We start from the raw sequence: 17,763 nt of genomic DNA on the forward strand, positions 1-17,763 counted from the left end.
TCTTCACCCCAACACCTCATTCATGTTTTTTGTTACCCCATGCCACAAGGAGTAGCGAGGGCCGCTATCTTAGATGGCCATAAAAGAGGATTAGACAAAGTTACGGAGGATGAGACTATCCGTGGCTATTGGCTACGGTAGTTAAAGGAAGAAGCCTCTATCCGCTGGGGGTGGCGGCAATAAGCGTGTTCTGCTTGTGGGTTTTCCAGAGGCATCTGGCTGGCTATTATGGGAAACAGGATGCTAGACTGAATGTCCTTTCCTTAGTCAAAACCAGCAGGGCTTGTTCCGTATGAGAGGATACCCTGTGGAAATAGAAACCACCAAGGCCAAGCCAGTTACGGTTGCCTTTCCACTCTGTAACAAAACTGCATTTTGGGTCTAAGACAATGGCTCGCTTTCTGAACAGCTGGCTCCATCTCTCTGGAAAGAGCTCCCTTATGATCCCCTCTCTCACTTGAATCCTCCTGTCAAAAAGCTCTAGGATCACTGTATAAATAGGTTTCCTCACTCCCAACAGTAGGACTTTTTAGCACTGGATGACGGGTCCCTATAGGAACAGCCACAGGAGGGAATGGATTTGCCTTTGGAATTGGGGCAGCTGTTTGGAGAAGGGACTCTTTATCTAGTCCCCTGCTCCTGGTGCCATAGCTGCATTTGGGGCTAGGCAACTCTCCCTTAAGCAGTGGCACCAGTACCAGCTGCAGCTCCCCCTTGGTATTCAGGGAAGGGAGCCTTGGATAGAAAATCAGCAATGAGTGGGACAAGGTGACCCCAAATGCATGAATGGCTCCATTGCCGCCATGTTTTCAGCAAGCAAGGTTTCGACAGCTGCTTTTTCATTCAGGAACAACAGAGCCCATCACAGTCCCAAATACACATTACATTCCACGTAGTTCCTGCATATACATCACAGGGTGCACCTGAATTCACCCTTACTTCAGAGTACGCGCGCTCAGGATAAAGCTACAAGTATCAGTGATTCGCCTCCAAGCAAAAATGTGCATAGGACCACACACACAGATTTTATAACTTAATTCTGTGCAGCATAACTTGGCAGTGAATACAGTTTTGGTGAGTGAGCGTTACTTCTTAGCACACAGCGTTGGTGCCCTGTGAAAGTTTACTTGGGAGTTTGTTGTGCTGAATTCAGTTTGTTGTGCTTATAAATTAACCTTTGCAGGTAAGGTTGTGCTTTATCTTCCCAACCAGCATGCAACTCTCTCTGTAGCATCCTTCAGGTTGCAGAACAGCACCATCGCCCCACCCACCCACCATCTTTCTCTCACAGACATGCAAAGGTAGTATTCTTCATGTACGGCTAGTCATATTTGCACACTCACACATACAAGCAGGCAGGCTCACCTTAAAGAATTTCCTCTAGGAAATTTCCGTGAAGGTGTTCCTTTTACAAAAAGTGGTTCTTTTTATAAAGGTCACAAATGTCTAACACAGGCGCCGACAAACAAGATAATAACTTACACAGATATATTTGCAAGGCTGCACAATAGTTCATACGGTATTTGCATGATAGGCTACACAGATAGTTGCTTTGGGGGTGGGGTCCCCAGAGAACATAACAGAACAAGGGAAAGGATATCTTCCTCTGGAGTGCATAGAAGTCTTTGACAAATGGAATGGCAGGCATTTATCACTAAGCAAGGCTAAACTTCAATGCAAAGGCTTTGAGCCACCAATACCCTCAATATATGCCATTGAAAGCAGCCCCACATGTCCCACCCCCACCCCCAATTGGCAGAGGTTCACTCAAGTAGCTGTGCTGTAGATCAGACAAATTAGATACTTTTCAATGCTTCTTGTGATATATTTTTAAAAAGAAAAGCACACATTCCTATAGCCACAAAAGTTGATTGGGGGAGGGAGGAGATGCTATTTTTCAGGCTGCTGGAATGTGCAGGGACATGATATTGATATGTATGCAAAAGGCACACGGTCACAAGGTCAGTAATGTTGAAACGATCTCGATAAGGTGACGCACACACTGAACTAGAGTGACACATTACCTGTGGTGATGTTTGTCTCATCAGATGGGGGCAAACGGCATGTTACTTGCAGATGCATGCAATAAAAGCTCAAGAGTTTTTAAAAAAGAAATAAAAGGAAGGAAAGCAAGAAAAGAAAAGAAAAAAGAAATGAAACACAGCTTTGGGGAGAGGCCCATTTTTGAGAAGAGAAGCAGTGTGCGGTGTGTGTGTGTGTGTGTGTGCTTAACCCTTCCTCCTCTGGACATGTTACTTCTCTTAATCTCTCTCATCCTGCCCACCCAGCCAAGGCTGCTTTCCCCTCTGCAGTATTTCAGCTGCAGGTTTGCCCTCATAAATTCAGAGCCTACCGTTAAGCAGTGGCTAAAGGTGATTCACAAGAGGTCAGCATGAAGGGGAAACTAACTGCCTATTTCTGACACAAAACAGAAGGTGGGAGCAACTGCTGCCGCAGTAGAAAACTAAAACTATTCTGCCCCCTGGGCAGGATAAATGGGACAAAACGTCAAGTGTGCATAAGCTCTCAGTCTTTCTCTCCTACATGGGCACACAACGTTCAGGAACTTGGCACGCACAGCGGTGAAGTAACAATGCACAGCTCTTTGCAAGGCACAGTGTGCAAACTCTCTAAAACTAACAGCCTTCTCCTTCAACACACTCTTCCCTGCAACAATTGCACCTGCCTTCTCATGACTTATGCTTCTTAGTTCTTCGAAGTCAAGAGATTTATCTCCCCCATTGGTGGGTGAACCTTGTCCTGCCCTAGCAAACAAGTCTCCCACTTCAAATTTTATTCCCATTACAGAAGCAGGTCAGGACACAGGTGAAGCGAAATGGGTCACAACAGGGAAGGGGGGAGACGTGCGCTAATTATTTCCCTGCCACCAAAGCATTCCCGTTACACACTGCCCATCCTGGCTAACACCCACGCCACTCACCCAGTCACATCTGTCCCCATGGTGCTGCCCAACTGGTTCACGTGGCCGCTGGCATCCTGGCACGACCCATCTTCTCTGTCTGGCTGCAGGCAAAGACCACTGCCCCAGGGGCTTCTGGGCCTATCCAGCCACTTGGCACCAAGAACCCTAAGCAGGAATTGTGCGAGCCCCGTGGTGGGAAGAAGGAGGGGTGAGCTTCTGCACGGGCGAGCAGACCCTCCGCGGCGGCACCTCGGCCAAGAGCTCCGAATCAAGCGCTCCCGTTTCCAGATTCAAAGCCAGCCCAGTTTCGGATGCACTGCCTGCCTTCTGAGCTCAAGGACATATGCCGACAGAAGGAAACACAGCGCAGTGCGAATCGGAGCATCTGCGGCACACAGGCTCGGAATAACTGGGTCTGCTGGGGAGGGAGAGCCAAATGGAAGGATCCAGGGCGACGGGGAAGGGTGGGGCAGAGCGCAGGTTGAACTGTGGAGGACAGTGGTTTGAGATTGAGGGTCACAGAGATTGAGGAGCCCGAGGGAAGGAACAGACGAAGGGAGCCAGTCGTGCACATAAAAAACCCCATCAGAACACTGAGATGTTCCCTGTGGCATGTGGGTCACAAAGGAGGGCAGAACTGCCAGTCCTGGGAATGGCTGGGGTTGTGGGGGAGGAGGTCAGAATTGTGGTGTAGTGGTTAAGAGCGGTAGTCTCGTAATCTGGGGAACCGGGTTCGTGTCTCTGCTCCTCCACATGCAGCTGCTGGGTGACCTTGGGCTAGTCACACTTCTCTGAAGTCTCTCAGCCCCACTCACCTCACAGAGTGTTTGTTGTGGGGGAGGAAGGGAAAGGAGAATGTTAGCAGCTTTGAGATTCCTTAGGGTAGTGATAAAGCGGGATATCAAATCCAAACTCCCCCTCCTCCTCCTTCAGAGGCAAGTGGGGACATGGATCAGAATTTGGGGCATATCAGGACAGTAAGGAGAGTTGAGGAACATATGGCTTGGAAACTAGAGTAGGGGATATGAGTTGACTCTATAGTAATGATATTAGTTTTGGGGTGAAACAAAAGGGTTTCGGGCAGGAGAGGAGGAAGGCTACAGCAAAGTGACAAGCTTCATTTGTAGTTGTTCACCTTAGCACTTTTTCTTTTATGTTGCTGTTTATGGAGCCAGGAGAGGGTGAATGACAGTGGAGGTAAGTCCATTAGGGCGAATGAAGCCCTGACCCACCAACCTCAGTCTGTCCCCAGCCAGCTGCCTCTTTCTTTACAACCAGTCTATGGGGTGGCTCTGCCTGCCGTTGGGTCTGGCTCCACCTACTGTTGGTCTCCCTGCATTCAGCCCTATAGTCTGCATGGGCACCAACCACTGTTGGTGAAAGAGGGTCAAGGGGCATGAGAGAGAGCAAAGAAGCCTGTCATCCCGGTAGTGTACATGGGGGGTGGGGGGTGGAGGTTACACTAAGTCATAGAAGATGGGTATATCACCAATTTATGTTGGAAATGTGAAGAGATTGAAGGGACATTTATACACATGTGGTGGGGTTGCAAGAAAGCCAAAGAATATTGGGAGATGATATACTCAGAACTAAAAAAGATGTTAAGGGTTCCAAGAAACCAGAGATGTTCTTATTGAGTATAGTAGAAGGGGAAATACCCAAGAAAGTACTTAGTAAGACCTCATGGAGGGATGTGTGTGGAAGTCAAAGAGTGTAAGATAAATGATGACAATTGTATAACGGATGTATTAAGATATATAAAATGCATAAATGTGTTTTTTTAAAATAAAAAAAAATTGGTGTATCAATTAGGATCAGGGGTAAACTACATGTTACACACAAAAGTGTGTTAACTATAAGCCAGTAACCCTTAAGAAACTGTGATTGATATCAGGGAAGTGGTAGCAAGGAAGCCTCGTGGTGCAATAGATCTGTGTGCCTGGCTGTTAACCAGAAGGTTGCTGGTTTGAGCCCACCCAGGGATGGCTGAGAGCACGATTCCTACATTGCAGGAGGTTGGACTAGATGACCCTGGGGGTCCCTTCCAACTCTACGATTCTATGAAATCTAAGGTGAGGGAGAATGAGAGAAGGTGCTTAATCCTCTCCCCACCTGCTGTTTTCAAATTCTCATTTTTCCTCCCTGTGGGGTTTTAAATGTATGGTTTGCCCTTGTCAGGTTCTAAGAATGGACTACTTTAGTCAGCTTTTAAGTTTTCAGTTTAAGACGTGCCCAGAGAGGACTTAAGAAATCTTGAGTCTACATCAGACTTTTAATCTACCTGGGAAGTTTGCCACCTCTTGTCAGTTCTTTTTATTTATGGGCTGACAAGAGGCCTGTAAACTGAGACAGCGGTAATATGTACAAGATTTAAGAAGCCTAGGCTGGGGAGCTACAGACAGAGTCCAGTAACCATTTGCAGCTGCAGGGACTGGGAAATGGTCGTGGGGCCTGGAAGCAGGTTAGCGGGCGGCAATCACCTGCTCCACCAGGCCTTTGAGTCGGCACATCAAAGCCTGCTCCAGATTTGAAGGGGTCCTCAGCACAGTGTCTTTTGGGGGGTCTTCTCCCATGTCTGTGAGCCTCCCACTAATCAGACCCTGTGGTGTGGCACTGGACGGCACCGGTTTAAATTTTCCCACAATGCCCCACAGAGCCAAGCTGAGTGTAACTCCAGGGCATTGTGGGAAATTTAGATAGCTCCTTGTAACTGCCTCCTGTTGGGTGAGCAGGGGGATGGGGTTTAAGGCAGGAATCAGTGCCAGTGAGTTGCACCAGACTTTCGGAACCAGGCAGTTGCCTGAGGGTGCCAAGTGCTGCTACCAGACCAGTTGGATGAGGGGAAAGAGACCTGACTTGCAGACCCTCCAAGTGTCCCTGTTTTCCAGGGACAATCCCGGATTTCTAGAAGCCGTCCTAGTTTCTGGTTTGATCCCAGAATGTCCCATTTCTCCTTAGGACGTCCCTATTTTCATCAGAGAAATGTTGGCAGGTATGGAGTTATCCGAGCCATCTGAAGGCAGCCCTGTATAGGGAAGTTTTCAATGTTTAATGTTTCATTAAGTTTTTATATATGTTGGAAGCCACCCAGAGTGGCTGAAGAAACCCAGTCAGATGGGTAGGGTACAAATAGTAAAATAATAATAATAATAATAATAATAATAATAATAATAATAATAATTATTATTATTATTATTATTATTATTTTATTATGGAATAGGGTGTCCCTATTTTCACAGGAGAAATGTTGGAGGGTATGGAGTCGGCAGAGTGGGTTGTATCAATTCAGGCGACAGGCAGGCAATCCCATTTTAAAAGCTCTACAACATAGATGGGGAACCTCAAGTCCAGGGATCAAATGTGGACCTTCAGGCCTCTCCTAGCTGGCCGATTGAATTATTCTGCAGACTGCACACAGCCTCCTCAAATCACCCCCCTCAGTGGTGGACTCTGGGATCTCAAAGTTCAGGGGCACCCTGTGCAATGTCAAAATTCATTCCTCCTGCCTTCTCAAGCTCTATTCTAAATCATAGTTGTGGCGTCCCCTGTGGTGATTCTGCAGATCTGCCCCCAGTGCAACTGAACCAGTCGTGCTCCCCTAAATTCGCCTCTGCTCCCCTCACAGGCCCTGCTTTGCACCCCTAGTGCTTTTGCCTGGTTGGAATGTGTCCTTGAACTCTGAGGATGCCCCTTCCTTGCCTGGCTGGAGGATATACAAGGGTGTGTCATTGTGTGTAGAAACCAGCCTACTGTATGAAGGTTGCTCAGAAGGGAAGACTGCCCTTGGTCTGAAAAAAAATGTTTCCCTGCTCCTGCTCTACAGCGTTAAAAATAAAAATAAAACTCAAAAGTTCCACAAAACCCAAAAGTTAGCACCTGAGGAAGTACGGAGAGATCACGTGTTTTCAATATAGGTGTTTTCCCAGGTTCAAACTCCTGCAAAAGCAGGGATGGGACACCTCAGGTGCATTGGCCAAATGTGCCCCTCCAGGCCTCTCTGTGTGGCCCCCCAGGAATCTCCCCAGGCAACACCCATCACTGGCCGGCTGTCAAACCGCAAGACATTAGCGCAGGTGGGCCCTGCCACTGCCTGGGTCTCAACCACTTCCCTAGAGTGGCAGGTGCCTGGTGCTGGGCCTGCAGTTTTGCTCCCTTCAAGATCCAGGATGGGAAAAGAGGAGGAGAGTGTGAAATTGCATACCCTCCAACAGTTATCCAATGAAAATAGGGACGGCCTAAGGCAGGGGTCTGCAACCCGCGGCTCTGGAGCCGCATGTGGCTCTTTTACACCTTTGCCGTGGCTCCGGGGCGGATACTAGCGAGGGGAGGAGGCACATTGTGCGCCCCGACACTCCCCACTGTGGCGGGCGCTGTACTGGCTGTGACGTTGCATGGGGGCGGTGCGTGCGTTAGTTATGCACCGTCCCGACGTCACCTTCCCGCCCGCCCGCTGTCAGATCGCGGCTCCAGAGATATATTTGCTTTAAATGTCGCAATGGTTTTGCGTCTCCCAGTTTTTTTTCTTCGGAAACGGTTCCAATTGGCTCTTTTTGTCTTAAAGGTTGCAGACCCCTGGCCTAAGGGAAAGCAGGACATTCCAGGATCGAACCAGAAACCGGGACAGGTTCTGTAAATCCGGGACTGTCACTGGAAAATAGGGACACTTGAAAAGGTCTATACAATTGGGAATCCGGAGAATGCAGTAACTCCAACAGGAGCGAGTATGGTGGCACAATGGGAGTGGTTTCAACGTAGTGCATTTACAATATTTTTAGGCTGCGTTTAAGGGCAAAAGCCTCTGAATGAGAGGATTGCAGACTCAGTCTGGCAGAATATGGAACATGGACATGGACCATGGACCATACATTTATAACACGTGGCTTCCCTCCCCCCCCCCCCCAGCAAAAAAAAATCCTGGGAACCATAGTTCCCCCTCACAGAGCTACGATTCCCAGCTCCCTTAGCAAACTGCAGCCTGCAGGATTCTTTTGGGATGGGGGGTGGGGAGGAAGTAATGTGCTGTGAATGCAGCCTTAGGCCGAGAAAGCCCACTCCACAGAATGACCCTGGGCAAGTGGCTCTGTCTCAGTCCCCCATCTATCTCCCAGGCTTCTTGAGAGGCTAATCAAGGTAAAGATAATAAAGCACATTGTGCACTGTAAGTGCCGAGTAAATGATTCATGTAACTCGATCTGGAAGTGGTGGGTGCTACCATAATTAGTCTAATAAGAGAGCTGAAAAATTGGGCTCCTCCTCCTCCTCCAGATGTAGGAGACAGAAGCTCAGAGATATTTCGCCAGTGGCCCAAGCAGTGGGAACTTGTGCATTTACGGGAGGCAGGGATGGGGAACCTGAGGCCTTCACAATGTCACTGGACACAGGGCCGGCCCACCTGTGAGGCGAGGTGAGACGGCAGCCTCAGGCGGCAGGGTTCCCCTGGCGCGGCAGATCTCAACGTCAATCATTCTATCCCCCTCCCTCATTGTCCCTGATGTAGATCTGACCCCCTTCTTTCCTGGTGGGGAGTGAGGGAAGGCCATTTCAGGTGCCGAAATGTCTTGGGCTGGCCCCGGTTTGGACAACAACTCCCATTATCCCAGACCATTGGTTATGGTGGCTGGGACAGATGTCAGCTGGAGGGCCACAGATTTCCCACCCTTTACTTAGAGGCAAAGAGAGGCCTTTCTGCTTATTTTAGGAGCTGAAACTGCCTGGTCCTCCAGGATTGCGGCTGCACAGGGTTTTGTGCCTAACAAAGCTGAAAACCTGAAGTAGCCGAGTTTTCTGAATATGTCAAAAGCAGAACCAGGACAGGTTGCTTTATATTCTTGCCCCCAGATGTAACAAGAGTAGCTGCATCTGCCTAAATCAGCAGCTGAGGCAAAGTAGATGCGACATTAGCAGATCTGGGTGTTTAAAATCTGTACCTGCCGTACCTGGGGAGGTTTAAGAAGCAAAAGGAGCACATGGGTGCATGGGAGAAATGAAGTTCAGCTCACGTTTCATTATAAAGCTCTCCAATTCCGGAAACATATGAGGACTGAAACACAGCTACCCTTTGAAATCTGCACTTCTCTGAACTGTAATAACACCATACATTCCCTTTGACTCTGCCGAGTCGCGACCCCCCTCCCTCCCCACAACTGGTATATTTATCCTATTTCTATCGCGCACATCATTCTCACATTAGTACTATTATACATTGGAGGTACAATTCTTCTTTAAATATTCAATAAATTTACTCCAGTTATTTTGGTATCTTTGATCTCCCTGGTCCCGGATCCTCCCTGACAGTTTGGCAAGTTCTGCATATTCTATCAACTTCGCCTGCCACTCCTGAATAGTTGGTATATCTTGTACTTTCCATCTTTGGGCCAGAAGGGTTCTTGCGGCAGCTGTAGCATACATGAACAAATTTTGATCTTCCATTTTAATTTCTGTTCCTATTAAGCCTAATAGACACGCTTCCGGTCTTTTGGGGAAAGTATATCTAAATATTTTTTTGAGTTCATTATAAATTGATTCCCAACATTTTTTTTACCTTATCACAGGTCCACCACATATGGAAATAGTCCCCATCTGCCTTTTTACATTTCCAACATTTTCTTTCTTTTTTCCTATACATTTTAGCTAATTTTACTGGCGTCAAATGCCATCTATACATCATTTTTAGCAAGTTTTCCTTTAAAGCCATGCATCCGGTAAATCTCGAACCCTCCTTCCATAATCTTTACAGTCTATTAATACAATTTGTTGGAAAAGAATATGTAAGGAAAACAATAAAAAATTACTTGGAAAAAAACAAAGTGCAAGTAGATAAATAGGTGGGAAGGTAAATGGCGTTTCCGTGTGCTGTTCTGGTTTGCCAGAAGCGGCTTAGTCATGCTGGCCACATGACCCAGAAGCTGTACGCCGGCTCCCTCGGCCAATAAAGCGAGATGAGCGCCACAACCCCAGAGTCGGTCACGCCTGGACCTAATGGTCAGGGGTCCCTTTACCTTTACTTTACTATTTGACTTGGGACGTGCAAAAGAAAAAAGGAAAATCCTTTAGATTTTTAGCTTCTGGGAAGTCTTTTGTTTTTTTCCTTCTCCAACTGTAAGGCATCTAGCCATAGAGATATGCTTTCTACCACTCCCACCACTACTAGTACTACCACTAATAAAAATTATTATAACTTAAAAAGACATTGTTATCCATCATGGGAATACATTTATGCTACTCCTGGCTTTATAATGCATTCTTTCCATCCATACGGGGCCTCAGCAGTTTCTTAGTAAATGTTATTCTTTTTGACAGGCATGCACACGTTACCCATAATCCAACATGTTTCAAGCCAAGGCAGGTAAAGCAAAATCAGCTTAACCGTCCAATGGGAATCAGGAAACAAAACCTTTAATCACAGTCACTTAGGGTTTGCTGCCTTGAATGAAGTGGATTCTCGTCCACCTAAAGTCTGTGTCATAATAAATCTGACGGTCTTTAAAGCTAACCCTGTTTGGCTTTAGGGCCCCATTCATCTTGGCCAATCCTCCAGGGGCCAAGTAACAGCACTGGGTTTGGCCCAAAGGGGTGCGTCTACCCCACAATCTCTCACATGCACACTCAACAGCCTGGATAGCTCAGTTGGTTAGAGCGAGGTGCTGATGACACCAAGGTTGCAGGTTCGAACCCCGCATGGGACAGCTGCAAATTCCTGCATTGCAGAGAGTTGGACTAGATGGTCCTCAGGGTCCCTTCCAACGACAATACTATGAATCCATAGCAATCTTCAGGTGATTCATGCAGTAGGGGTCTTACTGCTATCTTTTTGCTAATTAAATTATCAATCTGATGAGCGGGGAGGAGGTAATTTCCATCCACATCAGTGTGCGGGGTTTCCACCCACCCCAGCTCTGTCTCTGCTTCATCTGGTTTTTGTTTTTGCTGCCATCACCAAAATTTGGGAGAGGGGCTTCAGGGCGGCAGCGGATCACAAGCCCCTGAACTGGGGGTTAGCAACCCCTGTTTTAAAGTGCCCTAGTACTCTTCGTTGCTGCAGCAGACAAACATGACCCTTAAACTTGTGTGTAGAAAGCAGTCATAGAATCGTAGAATTGTGGAGTTGGAAGGGACCCCAAGGATCATCTAGTCCAACCCCAGGCAAGGCATGAATCTCAGCCAAAGCATCCATCACAGTTGGCCATCCAACCATCCAACCTCTGCTTAAAAACCCCAAGGGAAGGAGAATCCACAACCTCCCATGGGAGACCGCTCTACTGTCAAACAACTCCTTCTCATCTTCTTTGGCACGAGGTTCCCACTTTATCATATCCCACCTTTTGACTTGAAATCACCGCAAAGCCTTCAAAGACTCCTGACAGAACCACCAGGCTGCAAAGGATGAGACAACCATCCAATCCATTCTTATTACATGCACTAGTGCCCGTCCTGTGCGTTCCCTCTTTACTCTCAATAATTCAGACTCTTGAATGCCGTAAGCCAGTGATGGCCAAACTTGGCCCTCCAGCTGTTTTGGAACTACAATTTCCATGATCCATGACTACTGGTCCTGTTAGCTAGGGGTGATGGGAGTTGTAGTCCCCAAACAGCTGGAGGGCCGAGTTTGGCCATCGCTGCTGTAAGCAGTCAGCCAGAGTAAACCGAACGCATCACACCATAATGCCTGTCGAGCACATCACTATGTGACTCAAGCAAATGAGCCAAGCCACACACTACAGAGGAACGTAATAAGCAGATCAATACCTGTTCCTTCTCAACTCCCAAACACAGTTATATACCAAGTATGAAGCAAATCCTATTCACAGAGCAATCCCATGCCCTATTACTCAGAAGTCCCACTGTGTTCAACAGGGCTTGCTCTCGGGTGACTGAGCATAGGTTGCAATCTCACTAAGCTTTCCTAAAAGTAGTTCTTCTTCTTCTTCTTCTTCTTCTTCTTCTTCTTCTTCTTCTTCTTCTTCTTCTTCTTCTTCTTCTTCTTCGTGAGCTTCAGCAGTCTCAAGTTGCGGCTGTTCTAGAAGCCACAGAGGAAATTCTAAAGACGCCCCTTACACCAATTTCACTGTGGGCTCCTACAGATGACCTATTTATTGAGCATTCATCTTGATTTGCTTTCTCAAACCTTATACAGAAGTTAGATTATATCTGGTCTGTTTTGAGTACAGGTATTTGTTCTGATCCATCTGCAGGATGTTCACGCACCTCTGTGAATCACGTGTTCATCTCACACTTTCCAATGCGTTTCCTTGCCACTCTCCTAGGCGGAAAAAGTCCGTTTCTTTTTCAAAGTGGATTTGTTGTGCTGGGGCGACAGAGTGCTTAAATCCACTTTTATTGCATCCACCCAAATTCCCAGAGATGCTCTTGTCTGGAAGGGCCTGAAGCCCACAGAACAGAAAAATCACCTGATATCCCTAATAAATATATCCAGTTGTCTTGAACTCATGGATACTTTGCTTCCACAACTCAAAGAGCAAGTTAAATTATTTTATGTTTCCAAAAGTTAAGGTTAGTTAATTAATAATCAGTAGCAACTTGTTAATTAGTTATAATTCCCTCTTATAGCCACTGTCCGCAAAATTGCAAAAAAAGTTTTCAACTTCAACAGTTTTGAAATTAGCTTTTTTCTCTCGATTAGCTTGAAATCCTTTGGTTTTTTTGCTCTGTTTCTGACCCAACAGCCACATTTGCATGACCAAATCTTGGCTTAATAATCCAAGATATGCAAAAGCATATCCCTTGGTACCTCTCTTTACACGAGCAGTAAAACAAGCCAGGAAACATCAGTTACTCATAGCTCCCTGTTATACAAAATCCCAAAGTAGACAGGATTCAGACGCCGATTTTGAACTGCTTCCTTGCTTGTTTGGAAGCTGTTCATCATATTTGTCTTGGCTTTCACATGATAGGAAGCTACGCATAACTATGACTTTCTGGTTTGTTTCACCACATGCGCAAAGAGGCAGCAAGGGGCTGTGTTCACAGGCAAGCTGCGCATGCATTTCATGGCTTATTGATTTGATGCTGCAAGCATACACAGAGAGGCTGTCCTAGAATTTCACTCACAAAAATCAGAAAACTTCGCTGTTTGGACTGGAGGTAGTGTATGGGTTTTCATGAATGAGTCTAAAGAACAACACACAGAAACTGATTATATTTGGATATGAGTAAGATGTCACCAGAAAGTGTGGCCTTTATACCGTTAATCCACTTAAACTCTGTGCACCTTTGCACGGCCACATTTCAACACAATTCCACCTTGCACACAACCACAGATTACCTAACCTCTTGGGATCACCGTCCACTCACCTGGGGGCATCGAAACTGTCGTAGGAGCCAACCGTGTAGTGCCTGAAGAGTCGCTTGGCTTTGTCACTGCGGCTCTCTGTAAAGCAAAGCAGAGAAGGCGTGGGGATTAGGGTTGCAGAAGGGCACCTGCTACACAGACAGCATTTTCCTTCTTAACTTTGGAACCTCCTGTTTTTCCTGCTGGTTCCTCTGGCAGCCAGTGAGTGGCAGCACAAGCTCAGCGCAGCTGGTGGCATGTCCAAAGGGGGGGAGGCAGTCAGAAAGGGGAAACTATTAGTGTGTCCACCATAGAGAAGAGGGAAAAGGAGCCAAAGGGAAGCTGACTGCATGCGTCCCTATTTTCCAGGGGCAGCCATTATTGTCTGGCATTTGTCCCTAGTAAAATACAGCCCCAATTTTTGTGTTTGGAGGCGACCCCGAGGTTGCCTTTTACAGTTGCCCTTAGCACACACATGTGCACATATGTGCACTGGTGGCATGTTATTACAGTCATACCTTGGTTATCAAACAGTTTAGTTCTCAAATCTTTTGGCTCCCGAACGCCGCAAACCCAGGAGCAACTGTTCTGGTTTGCAAACTATTTTTGGAAGCCGAACATCTGACAGGGCTTCTGCGGCTTCCGATTGGCTGCAGGAGCTTCAAAACGTTTGGTTTCCAAACGTTTTGGAAGACAAACGGACTTCTGGAACAGATTCCGTTCAACCTCCAAGGTACAACTGTATTGTGGTTAGTAGTAGCTTTGGATCTACAATGCCTGGTAGTCACTGGTGACAGGGACTTCCATGTAGGCGAGCAAATGAGCTGGTGGAGTGCTGCATCCCAGGGGCAGCCCGTTCCATTTTGCTGCCTGGCATTTGCCACACAACCTCCTGTGCTGCTCCCGCCGAAGGTTGTAACCTCCAGGTTGCGGTGAGATCTTGTGAGAGCCCCGCAGAACTGCGCAGAGGTCTCTGATGACGCTCCAAAAACCGGAAGCTAATGCAGATGCTTCTCCTTACATCTCTGGTTGTGGCAGAGGAGGTCTGCCATGGATTCTGCCTTTGGAGGTGGCTATCTCAGTCTGCCTTACGGATGGACTATTCCTCCTCTGCACCCATCATAGAAACCAAACAGGCAGCTACGGGAGGGAAACCCCCTACTTGGACCCTGTATATAAATGTATTGGGATGCTGCAGGAAGGCTGGATCTCTGCTGCCCTCCTCTGCCAGACCCCAGCAAGGTAGTAAAAAACTGTGCAGGCTAGTTAGGTTTGTGGTCTTACTTACAAAATTAATAATAATAATAATAATAATAATAATAATAATAATAATACTTTATGACTGGTGCCAACACTACAATTCTTTTGGCATCAGAGTAAAACCTTTGTATTTGCCTGGGCCCTTTAAGTGCAGGTGATTGCTGTTAGTCCGTTCTATTACTTTAACTGTTTTAAAATGTGTTTAGTTTCCTCGGAAGGGGGTATTGCATTTTATCCGGGTATGACTAGTTTAGTCGCATCACTTGTACATACCCTTGCACCTATGAGGATGAAGGGTGGTTCATATGTATAAATATACATTTGAACATAAATGTCCTTATTGACACCTTGCCGACCCCCCGCCCTCTGCCACTCTAGAACTCTTTTGAGCAGGGAATTGCCTCTTCTTTCGAGTAATGATGAAGGCACCATCTAGTGCGCAGGCTGCTATTTCGCACATTGCAGCTGGTGAGGCTCATTTTGAACTGTTAGGCGTAGTAACAACATATTGTAGGACAATTCTGTCTGGGAGAATGCGCTTAGATCGCATTCATCAGATTTAGCTTGTGACTAGGTTAAATCTGTCTCAGTTGTCTATAAACAAAGAATGCCAGCCTACCAGTTCCCCTCGAGGCCCTGCCTAACTGCCTAACGAGATACTAAATATTACCAGATGCGTCTTGAGTTGCAACCAGTGCTTTTATCAAGGTGCTGGTACTCACCATGAAATTGCTACAGTAAGTGCCGCATATTTAACATTTGAAAACAAAAAAGGTGCCAGTACTGGGTACTCGTGAGTACCCCCAGAAAAAAAAAGCACTGATTGTAACTATTTTGTAGTGAGCACATACAGATCCAATGTGAGATTGAACTTTCTCATTAAATAATCTTGCGTTTACAAAAAGGGAACCAGTTGCAGCCAGTTTACCAATCCGGTTACTCAAACCCCCTTCTTTCTAAGCCAACGGGGGCAGCTGATAGCAGCAAAAAACTAACGCAGCCAGCCAGCAAAGTTTCCAACAATGTGCAACGTGTGTGTGTGGAGTATAGGAGCATCGTTGTAAATGTGCTATGGCCTGATTCGCACATCATGTTAAACCGAAACATGACGTAGTGGAAATTGTGGCTGCTTTGCTCCTGCCTGATTATTCTGCTGCCGAGTTAAGCCATGCCTTGGGCTTAGCATGTTGTCCAAACCTAGGTTCATGGTGAGACTAACCACAAACTGTAACCAGGATTTGTCTCATGGGTTTGTCCAGGAGAGTTAATGGCTCAGATGACACGCTAAGTCTAACCATGGTTTAGTGCAGCAGCAGAACAACAGGGAAGGAGCAAAGAGGGAACCATCTCATGTCCAGGAGCCCTCATGCATGGTCATGCTGTGAAAATCAGTCCACTGTCCCTGTATTTCGTTTTGAAAATGGGGGACAGCACGTGACAGGAAGAAAATGTGGCCAGTTAAAAAACGTGTGGTGGTCTTCACTTCCTAGAGTTCGGTCACAGTTAAACTGCATGATGAACATGAAGGCCAGGCGTGAGGAAATTAGGGCCCTCTATGTGTTATTGGCAGGGACGTGGGTGGTGCTGTGGGTTAAACCACAGAGCCTAGGGCTTGCTGATCAGAAGGTTGGCGGTTCGAATCCCTGCGACGGGGTGAGCTCCCGTTCCTCTGTCCCTGCTCCTGCCAACCTAGCAGTTCAAAAGCACGTCAAAGTGCAAGTAGATAAATAGGTACCGCTCTGGCGGGAAGGTAAACGGCGTTTCCGTGTGCTGCTCTGGTTCGCCAGAAGTGGCTTAGTCATGCTGGCCACATGACCCGGAAGCTGTACGCCGGCTCCCTCGGCCAATAAAGCGAGATGAACGCCGCAACCCCAGAATCGGCCACGACTGAACCTAATGGTCAGGGGTCCCTTTACCCCTTTACCTTTACCTATGTGTTATTGGAGTACAAGTTCAATCACCCACTGACCATTGGCCATGCTGCCTGAGGCTGATGGGAGTTGGAGTTGAATAGCACTTGAAGGGACACCCATGTTGTAAACAGCGATAGAAGTTAGAAGGTGGAAAGGTCTCTGGCGGTGAAAATCTGGGGACAAGTGTGCGTGGAAGGAGCAGTACACTGTTGCTGCTGGTGATGGCACTTCAATTCCATGCTTTAAAATAATAATTAAAAAAAACCCTCAAACTTTAAAAAGAAAATCTGCGATGGAGGAGGCGGGGGCAGAATTTAAACCGAAGACTGTTGCCTACTCTACTTTTATTTTGGCTGTCCCTCCATTTTCTGGCTTCTTCCCTCCATATGGGTTTCACATGCAACAGGGGAGGACATGTAATGTCAAAAGGGGGCCAATGTGTTCTTCCTTGAAATATATGGAAATGTCATCATCACATAGTAAAGGTAAAGGGACCCCTGACCATTAGGTCCAGTCGTGACCAACTCTGGGGTTGCGGTGCTCATCTCACTTTATTGGCCGAGGGAGCCGGCGTACAGCTTCCAGGTCATGTGGCCAGCATGACTAAGCCGCTTCTGGCGAACCAGAGCAGCACACGGAAACACCATTTACCTTCCCACCAGAGTGGTACCTATTTATCTACTTGCACTTTGACGTGCTTTCGAACTGCTAGGTGGGCAGGAGCAGGGACTAAGCAACGGGAGCTCACCCCATCACGGGGATTCGAACCGCCGACCTTCTGATCGGCAAGCCCAAGAGGCTCTGTGGTTTAACCCTCAGCGCCACCCGCATCCCACATCACATAGTGATTAATGCTAAAAGCTAAAAAGGTAGGTGTAGGGATAGAAGATGAAAAGGGGTGATAAAGCCCCTATTGAGGACAGCAAAATTACCTCACAACAATTTAATAGCATTCTTTCACAGGGGCATGGTGTGTGGGGCTTTTTGTGGGGGAAATGACCCTAAAGCAAACAAAGATAGCTCCCTGTACCTGCCACAGTGACAAAACTCACTTTCAAAACATGGAAGAGGAGGGGAGGAAGAAGCCTTAGCTGCTGGATATTAAATGCATGGATTGTAGTCACATTTTTACCCACTGAAATCAAATTTTAGCCATTGAAATTAATGGACCCAAGTTAGCTACGACCATTACTTTCAACATGTCTACTCTGAGTAAAAGTTACTTGACTACAACCCTATGTCTCCTTCTGCGCAGCGCAAACGCTTAACAATTTCTCCACGTCCCCCACCCCCCCCCAAAAGTGGTGAAAGTGTCTCCCCACTTTCGAAGTCGTCGAGTAGGGCTGATAAGGTAGAAAGGCACTTTTGGCCAAGCACAA

At 47.0% G+C, this 17,763-nt stretch overlaps 1 protein-coding gene across 8 annotated transcripts in view; it reads right to left on the minus strand.

Annotated features, from left to right (window-relative positions):
• SHANK1 (SH3 and multiple ankyrin repeat domains 1) overlaps window positions 1–17,763 on the minus strand; it is a 104,226-nt gene that overhangs the window by 25,738 nt on the left and 60,725 nt on the right. For all 8 annotated transcript variants that reach the window (XR_014557424.1, XR_014557425.1, XM_083708943.1 and 5 more), the window contains one exon: window positions 13,235–13,310. Coding sequence is in view for 6 of the 8 variants with exons in the window: in XM_083708943.1 (XP_083565069.1) it covers window positions 13,235–13,310 (76 nt within the window). In the remaining 2 variants the exon portion in view is untranslated. The remainder of the gene's footprint in view (window positions 1–13,234; window positions 13,311–17,763) is intronic.

Source organism: Podarcis gaigeae (genome assembly GCF_964106915.1).
Source record: "Podarcis gaigeae genome assembly, chromosome: 13".
Classification (NCBI taxonomy): Eukaryota; Metazoa; Chordata; class Lepidosauria; order Squamata; family Lacertidae; genus Podarcis; species Podarcis gaigeae.